This window comes from Sinocyclocheilus anshuiensis, unplaced genomic scaffold (genome assembly GCF_001515605.1).
Source record: "Sinocyclocheilus anshuiensis isolate Anshui unplaced genomic scaffold, SAMN03320099.WGS_v1.1 scaffold13, whole genome shotgun sequence".
NCBI classification, from domain to species: Eukaryota; Metazoa; Chordata; class Actinopteri; order Cypriniformes; family Cyprinidae; genus Sinocyclocheilus; species Sinocyclocheilus anshuiensis.
This window is the reverse complement of record NW_015538026.1, coordinates 2394371-2404143: the sequence shown is the minus strand read 5'-3', so window position 1 is coordinate 2404143 and position 9773 is coordinate 2394371. Positions and strand designations below refer to the sequence as shown.

At 36.8% G+C, this 9773-nt stretch overlaps 1 protein-coding gene across 1 annotated transcript in view; it reads right to left on the bottom strand.

The window, feature by feature from the left end:
- Nucleotides 1–2127: 2127 nt before the first annotated feature.
- The window catches only part of LOC107679757 (F-actin-capping protein subunit alpha-1-like), an 11328-nt gene continuing 3682 nt past the window's right edge, over nt 2128–9773 (bottom strand). Inside the window, exons 3-10 of the mRNA XM_016475398.1 lie at nt 7598–7649; nt 7412–7475; nt 6900–7106; nt 6683–6762; nt 5554–5632; nt 5177–5248; nt 5004–5066; nt 2128–2944 (exon numbers count right to left, since the gene is read on the bottom strand). Of these exons, the coding sequence (XP_016330884.1) occupies nt 2804–2944; nt 5004–5066; nt 5177–5248; nt 5554–5632; nt 6683–6762; nt 6900–7106; nt 7412–7475; nt 7598–7649 (758 nt within the window). The 3' untranslated portion in view covers nt 2128–2803. The remainder of the gene's footprint in view (nt 2945–5003; nt 5067–5176; nt 5249–5553; nt 5633–6682; nt 6763–6899; nt 7107–7411; nt 7476–7597; nt 7650–9773) is intronic.

Here is a 9773-nt window from a genome sequence, read left to right as displayed (position 1 = left end):
TGGAAACGTTTTAACAAATCAGATAGATATCCGATCAGCAAAAACGCATGAAATGACCAGGTGTAAACAGGCCCTCAGATGCAGTCCTGAATAAGTCCACGCAGAGGTGTTGCCTCATTGAAAACCTTCAGTATCCCAGAACAAACCTTAGTCTGAGCCCAACCCATCCTAATTATGTGAAAAGTTTGAAAGGAACACACACACAATCAACCTCTCAAATACTACTTCTATTCAAATACAACATCCATACTATCCAAAATACTACTCCTACTAAGATTGAATCTATTTAAATACTATTTTAATCTTTTTAAAATATTTTGTTATTCTGTTTTTATTTTTTACAAAAAGATTTTTATTTATCTTAAAGTGTTATTCATTATTAGTCCAGTCCTGATGACCTGCACAGATAAAAATAGAAATATATAAAGTAAAAACTGTGCTAAGCAAATAGTGATTAACGAAGTCTTCAACCAATCGGTCAATTAGGCTACTAATGAGAAAATTCTGTCTTGATCTGTCTGGTGACTGACGTTTATATTAAATATATGGTAAATATATAAACTATTGGTTTTCTGACAAGCAGTAATACATGATGTGCAGTTGCTGTTCATTTACTGAGCCTATGTCGAAATCAACTACTGGAGATATGAACTGATATGAAATGATCATGGAAAACCTGTGTCCTACTGTATTGCACCATGACTATATCGTCCTCTAGTGTCAGTCTGAAGTGCTGCTCAGGAAGCTGCCACCTGGTGTTTGGGCAGCATTAAACATCAGCCAAACCAGAATGCCTTCTCTGTAAATGAAGATTAAAAATGCTTGTTTATATGCCACACAAATTCTTGTCATGTGACATGATAGTCAACAATATTTACAATTTACAATTAAGTTAAAATGTTATGTTCGGTGAATGTAATTCTGGGTCTAATAACCATGCCTGGATGTATTACTTCACTGCTTTTTATGTTTATACTGGTCAGTCTTATATTTAAAAATTAATCTTAATTAAATATTAGGTAGAACCTTTAGCACCAGTTTACATGATTCACAACCATAGTAAAAGCACAAATGAGTAATGTCATCATTTAATGATTACTTTACCCTGGGACTTTTTCTTTTCTTACCCGTGTCCTTCTTGAAGTCTTTTGACTTTTAAACTTTTTAGTATGAAAATAGATATGATTTTATGGTTGTGTAAAACTCTTGCTGACATGAAGGTATTGCTCACATGAATACAGTATACAATCTTAACTTGCTTACGAGAGAACAAAGTATGTTGGGGTTTTTATGAGTAAATGTGGTGCATGTATCTGTCCTGTCCTACATAGGTTTCAGCTGCTCTACTGTCATTTAATGTTTCTGTTTTTAAATACCTCACCATTTCTCCTACTGTACTGAAACCTTTTTTAAGTAGCAGTTTGGATTTTTACTACTGGAATGTTTTTTTTTTTTTTTTGCATCAATAAACCTGAACAGACACTTGGAATTGTTATATTTCTACCTGATACTTTCAAAGAACAGGTTCTAAACTTTTAGCTCGTTGTATGAAAATACAGTTTCTTAAATTAGTTGCATTTTTCTAGATGATTTTTACAGCAATTTAGTGGATTTTTTTCTATGCAATTGATATTATTGTGAATATAGTCCTCACCCTAAGAATATCATTACATTAGAGAAATATTAAAGAGTGAATCTGTATAGACGTCAGGTACAAACACAAGAGTTTACACAATAAAGGCTCAGCAGTATCCATTTAGTCATTTTGGTGCCATTTACTGTGAGCAGACATTACTTTTGCATGATTTAAAATCTGAAAAAATAAAGGTTATGAGAGCCAGAGAATGTGCCAGTCTTACAGGATGGGTGTACTTTTCCAGAGGATCTTTGATGGAACAGTCAAGACAAACAAGGTTAACGTGAAAGCACTGCAGTGTGGCAGAAACATGCAATTGCAACACTGATGGAGCCCTCAGTGCTATGGACAGAGACAGATTTACTGTGGGTTGTGGATATGTTGCAGACTGTGGACACCTTAAATGCATCACAAGTACCTGTAACAGACAGTCTGAACCACTATACGTGAAAACAATTCAACTGGTATATAAATATAAAAATCAAGAATTATTTTGGGTGTCTTTGCCACCAAAGAGTGTTATCCATGGATTTATTTATTCTGTCTTTTTGGGTTATTAAACCATTTTAGTTTAGCAGACTGTGAGTCACTGTTAGACAAAGATTCGGTGAGAGCAGTTAAGACAGATGGCCATTCCAAACCCAGACACAAAGCCCATTCCCCTTCTCTCCTCTCTTGACCTCATGCATTCCCTGTTAAAGCCTGAACAGTTGAGGTTGTCAGTAGGTGGAGGAGGAGGAAGGTGGGATTGTCGTATGATTGGGGTTTGGAGATGGAACGAGTGAGACATTATTTATCCACCATTTTAAAACACAAAACCGTTTGCACAAGCATTGCAGCTGTCACAGTTCACAAAAAAGACAAAAAATCAAAACAATACAAACTCTTTGAATGACTTGCGAGCGGGTAAATGAGAGAAATGCAACAATTGCCGATAATTTAGATCCACGATTCCCTCCAAGTTCTCATTTGAACCTCATCCACGTCCGAGACCCATCCAAGTCCATTAATGACAGAAAGTTGAATGGAATCACATCCTCTTTTAAACAGTTTTTTTTTTACTTTTCTTTTCATTTTTGGGAGGCTTCTTCATGCTGAGCGAACCGCATGTGGTGTTCTGAGCGCCGGCTCCGCACTTGAACAGAAGAAGAGGAACCGGGTCGGTTTCTAAGCGTTTTGCATCTCTTTGCCAATCTTGTAGCTAAGGATCTTGTTCCAGTCGATCTTGGTGCGAGTGACGGGCAGTTGTCTGCGGAGAGCTTTGAAGGTGGTGTCTGACATTGTCTGGTAGTTCTCACTGATGGCCGTCTGTAGGGAAACATTTAAGCAACACAAATGTTAAACTGGATTCTGATCATTAAGTCGCAGATCATAAAATTGCACAGGAAAGTGGTGAAGTCACATAGTCCATGACGAATATTTTATTAACAGCTGGTCTATGTGGTAATTACAGTACATCGGACATCCAAACGTTCATTTCGTTCATCGACCTCAAATGTGGCTTATCATCCGAAAACATGTAAGTAGTAGCAACATTACATGGCCGCGCGTTCTAACGTTAACCTAGAAAAATGTGTGCTATTCAAGTGTTTGTGCGCAGTGTGGAAGCTGAATAGTAGTGCGCTCACTGCACGACAGGTAACTTGGAGGCACCGGTGTGATCATTTGCATTTAACTTTAAAATACTCTGTCATTTTTGCTCATACAGAGTAATAAATCTTTCGAAATTGTAAAAATGTTTACTTTTATTTGTGTGCACTCACAATAACAACAAAATGTTGTGCTTTTGTAAAATAATGAAAGCAAACAGGGTGCGCTTTCTGCCTTCTAGGTCACTGAACTTGAGCATGTCAGAAAAATTAACAAACTCTGTGCTTGCCTCACAGGCATGAAAAATATTTCTATAGAAAGCGAAATGTCTACTTTTAAATGAACCAATTTAAATGGAAAACAAATATTTTCAGATTATGTAATCCATATGAAACATGCACGTCCTCTGTGTCGACTTCATCACTGCAGCCGAAAATACAGAAAACACTAGTTTATCAATGAATTATTATAATGTTAATGTCTTCTTGCTGTTTTTTCCGACGCATTCATAATCATTACTTCTGCCAGTGTGCTGTGGTGAGTTTTATGCATGCGCTTGAGCACTGATAGGCTATAGGCCAGGGTTCCTCAATAGGCGGGCCAGCGGGCCACATCCGGCCCGTGAGAGAAAAAAGTTTGGCCCGTGCTAATTTCAAATAATGTGGCATGAAAATTCAAACGCAGCATCAGAAAGCTACATTAACTTGCATCGTGTCTACACCAGACGTGAGCGGAGCGGCACAATAAAATACAATAGAACTCATTATAATCCCAGATGCTCTGATTGGACCAGGTATTCCCCGTCATGCCCGTCAGATCAACACACTCAGCCACGGTGAGGTGGTGTGCGCCGTAACCATCAGCAACCCCACACGGCACGTCTATACTGGAGGCAAAGGCTGCGTGAAGATCTGGGACATCAGTCAGCCTGGCAGCAAGAGCCCCGTCTCACAACTCGACTGTCTGGTAAATATTGATGTTGTCTAATCAGTCCACACAAATCACCAGAATTATCTCTTCTGAAGTACAATTACATTCTTTTTAATTTTTCAGACATTTCTATGTGTAATCTTTATCCTCCCTTTAATCACCCTGCTAAATAAAGAACCAATTTTTGGGCCATGTATAGTTATTCTAGGGCAGGGTTCCTCAATAGGCGGCCCATGGGTCACATCCGGCCCGTGAGAGAAAAAAGTTTGGCCCGCGCTAATTTCAAATAATTTGGCATGAAAATTCAAACACAGCATCAGAAAGCTACATTAACTTGCACTGTGTCTACACCAGACGCGAGCAGCGCAGCGCGACACAATAAAATACAATAGAACTCATTATAATCAGTGATGCTGTCTTGGATGCGGCGCGACACGACAAATCCCCAACAAACTGCTGACTCGTTCTATTTATAACGTACTGACAAAACGTTCAAATGATTTGCAATGCTTTGTCGCGTCCAGTGTAGGTTTATCAATTAATTATTATAATGTTAAGGCAGTCTTCTTGCTGTTTTTTTCCCCCTGATGCATTCATAATCATTATTTTGGTGCACTGTGGCAAGCTGTATGTGTGCGCTTGAGCACTGATAGGCTATAGGCAATTAAAGGCTCATTATTATGAATTACTTGGTTTATTAATATAAACGTGCAATTAGTCGAATAATTGCTAAAAATGAACAACTACTAGTTGACTAGAAAAATCTTTAGTCGAGGGCAGCCCAAATAAAATATTTAATATCCGTCTTAATCAAAATGTAAACATGTTGAACAGATCGAATTCTTACCTGGTAATCATTTTCAGCATTTTCAATGATTTTCACAAATTCCTTGGCAGTCAGGGTTTCATTCTAGAGAGAAAAGGGCAGGAATTTACTTTGCAAGAAGATCTTCTTTGCAATCTTTAACTTTAGCTTGTTTGGTTAATGCTTATGTAAATATCTCTCTTTTTTAAACTCACAGTCACTCCAATGGACTCCTCCACCTCTTTATGGCTCACCAGTTGTACATTACCATCCTCATAATAATGCACCTGTAGGAAACTAAATTATTTAACACAAACTCTTCACCATCACACTTTCTTTTCTTATTTAGGACAAAAACTACATGGAAAAGATACTTTTTATCGCGTCGTGTCTGGTTGGGACACACGTTGTTACAGATTGATCCCCCCCTCCCCCAAAAAATTAAGCATAAAAATACCTCTTTATGGCTCACCAGTTGTACATTACCATCCTCATAATAATGCACCTGTAGGAAACTAAATTATTTAACACAAACTCTTCACCATCACACTTTCTTTTCTTATCTCCACTATGCTAGTTTGTCAGGTCTCACCTGGATCTTCAATACTCCCACAACCTGAGCTGATGACTGACTAATGGTGAACTTCCACTCTGACCTGCATCGGCCATTCCTGACGAGAGAATCATCAGTGAGTCAGAGTGCAATCAGACATAGTCTTACTACAGAATCATACTCCAGGCATGGTTGAATTGGACAATTCTCATGTAGTAGTAGAGAGACTCACACAAGGACTTCAGACGAAAAGAATTATAGAACTCATGGCAAAAATGTAGATTTAATTTGATAAGAGATAATGTACAGTCAGCTGATTATAATTGCAAAACAAAACGTGGCAAGAGTGAATCCGTTTTTTATCACCTTTAAGAGGTCCAAAAATGACAGATGGCTGCACATAACGCCTGTTATTTAACACTTTATCATTTAAAGATTTGTGGTCAGTAAGTTATGTATATTTTTAAAAGAAATTAATACTTTTAATCAGCAGTAAAGACTTTTGTAGTAAAGACTACAAAATAATTTGTATTACAAACAAATGCTGTTCTTCTGAACTTTCTATTCAAAGAATCCTGAAAAAAATATGACATTTTCATAAAAATAAGTAGCAAAACGGTTTTCGACATTGCTAATAACAAGAATTGTTTCTTAAGCATCAATTCAGCATTTTGGAATGATTTTTAAAGGATCATGTGATACTGAAGACTACAGTAATGACTACTGAAATTCAGATTTGCCAAATATGTTCAGTTAAACAGTTAATAATAATTGTAAATAATAATTATTTACCACTATTACAACTATTATTAACTGTTTTCCATAATTCATTGAAATAATATTTTACAATATTTCAGTTTTTACTGTATTTTGATCAGCTAAATGCAGCCAAAACATTTACATTTTTAAATGACATTTTTAAATTTTGAAAAAATTAAATTAACATTTACATCTAACCAATTCCAAATGTTTGAACAGTAGTGTAAAAACATAAATGGACCAGAAATGCTGATTTAAAATATCATGAAACTAATATCATAACTAAAGTTATGTAGAAAATCAGTTGCCTGGGACAAAAGTCAATCATATAGTTCAGCAACATTACACAACATTATACAAGTATTCCAGAGAGCAGGTATAAGGACATAAAGCATTGAACATTACTCACCAAAAGTTTTTGGGCTGGAACTGATGACCCTCAATACAAGCAATAATTGTTTGCTGTCCGTCAACAGTCTTCCCATACACCTGCAGCAAACATCAGTGCATATGATTTCACAAACAATGACTGCAAGCATAAATGTAAATGCAGCAAGTGCTAACAGTAACAGAAATGTGTGAGATTCATATCATTCTGTTGAGATTCCCATAGGAAAAATGCGTACCGTGCAGACTCCAGTGGGATAGTGCTCTTTCACATAAGCACTGAGTGCTTCATCACAGGCGTCCCTCCAGGATCGGAGGGCAGTTTCTCCTTCGTAAGGCTGAGGGTCGCTCGCTTCCTTTCGCAGGTGATCGAAACGAAATGACACCCGCTTCCGTGGGTCAAAGTACCGTCCCTGACCCAGATCTCCATGCTCAGTGATCAGAACCTGCAGGAACAGGATGTCCCTTCCTCTTTAGGCAAAATTAATCACACACAGATCTGCAGTTCTACTATGGCAGCAGCAAACACTCACAGTACAATGCTCACACTTGCCCTAATCACTCACAAAGTACACAAAGATGTACAAAGAGCAGAGTTTACACCCAGCTTAAATAAATAATGTGACAATAGTGTGCTCTCTGTTCAAAACTAACACAGAGTATCATGGCAGCACAGGAACGAAATGTACACACACATTTCCAAAACCAACTGAAATTACTGCACCTGTGAGTCTTTAAATCATGCACTTACCGACTCCTCACTACCGTCCAGTTTGACAGGAGTGAACTGATCCATGTTATACTGAGCAAAGGCACTGTGAAACAAATGAGATAATGTAACATGAATATTTCTTATCAAAACTTTCTTATAAAAACTTTTAACTACATACAGATGCATCTGGACACAACATGATGCACAGATCTGTAAATAACATACTGTGCTGCCCCTTCCCTAAGAAGATTGTCATTGTTGAGGAGAAGTCGCACATCTACAAAAAAAACACACAGTAATTAAAAATAAATCACAAACCTAAGCACAAGTCTGGTACAATATAAAATAAACTGGTTTGAAATCAGGCATTTGTTTCAATGAGCGAGAGAGCAGTAATGAGGAACCGCCAATTAAACTGCAAGAGAGCAATGCACTGTGAAGCAGGAGCAAACATAAATAAATAAACATCAACCGGCTCCATATGCCTCCCCAAGCACATTTGTGTATTTTTTCTTTATGTACAAATCAGTAAAAAATTATCACAAGCATTTCCTCTATGTTGTTTGATGCTGGTGTCAAGAATCAAATCTCTTATTGTTACTAGCACAAGTCTGTATGAGATATTCTGGGACTGCAGATTCAGTTGGGTAGGAGAATGTTGCAATCGACAGAAAACAAGAAACTGTACACTACCGTTCAAAAGTTTGGGGCAAATACAATTTTATAAAGTCCCCTTATGCTCACCAAGGCTGAATTTATTTAATCAAAAATACAGTAAAAACTATAATATTGTGAAATATTATTACAATTGTAAGTAGCTGTTATATATATATATTATATTACATTTTAAAATGTCATTTATTCCTGTGATGGCAAAGCTGAATTTTCAGCAGCCATTACTCCAGTCTTCAGTGTCACATGACCAGACAGTATCAAGAATCAGTTGTTCTGCTTAATATATCTACAGAAACTGTGATACATTTTTCAGTTCAAAAGAACAGTATTTATTTGAAATCAATATTTTGTAAATGTATTTACTGTCACTGTCACATTTGATCAATTTAATGCATCCTTGATGAATAAACATTAATTTCTTCAAATAATAAATCAATCAATCAATCAATCTAACTGGCCCCAAGCTTGGTAGTATCGGCTAAGTCTTTAAATGTGCACAGGGTGAGGATCTTCAGTCTTGTAGTGTGTACAGTATTTGGTTTTAGTATAAATGTCTTAACATGCACCAGGAAACTTCAATACCAATTCCAATTTGTTCAAGCATAATGAAAAACAAGAATATGCATTAGGGCTGTCAAAAAAATAATAATTTGAATTTCGAATATTCGTCGAATTTAAAATAAAAATCCACATTCGAATGCAAAAACATTTGCGTTAAGGAGGCAGCCTTATCAGTGGCGCACGAGATGTGATGATGATGTAAGTATCATTGCATTTTAATGTTTTTGTTAACCTATCCAGTTGAAGCCACTAGATGCGGCGCTGCTGCATTGTTAATTACAAATATCGCGGGGAAAGAGAACATCAATGTGGAGAAGATCTTGTTTACGTCAAAACTGAAACCAAGCCGTTCACACAGAGCGCATAGGCCTATTTCGCGCATTTTCTAGAGGGACATCTACCTCTATCAGCAGCGCACGAGATGCGATGACGATGTAAGTGTTGTTGCATTTTAATGTTTTTGTTAACCTATCCAGTTGAAGCCACTAGATGCGGCGCTGCTGCATTGTTAATTACAAATATCGCGGGGAAAGAGAACATCAATGTGGAGAAGATCTTGTTTACGTCAAAACTGAAACCAAGCCGTTCACACAGAGCGCATAGGCCTATTTCGCGCATTTTCTAGAGGGACATCTACCTCCGTTGCACTCGCATCTCTCATGGCCCCAAATATTGCAAGCTGTAGCGATATGCATATTGTGACATGTACATTTGCGATATTTCAATATATTGTACAGCCCTAATACATACATGATGCTGTTTTGTTTATACAACTTAATTATAATTGGTTTATAAACATTATTTTAAACATTATGCACCTTTTTTTCCACAGATTATCGTGTTACCTGATGCTTTGAATAAACGTGCATTAGAAATATTTTGCTCGATGCGCCCTCTTGTGGCCTCAGGAGGGAAGCCAAAAGCTTTTCTTCACCCTAACTGAAATTATGCATTTTAAATTCAAATATAATTCGAATTTTGATAATAAGTACAAAATTTGAATTTCGTTTTTCAGCCATTTTGACAGCCCTAATATACCCACTGTATAGTTTACATTTTAAAAAAAAGAAACGATGAAAAGAAAATCTGTTGATACATTAAGTCATTATAAATGGAATGCTGCAAACTGTATATTGAGATAAAAATATAGATAAATATTATTGGC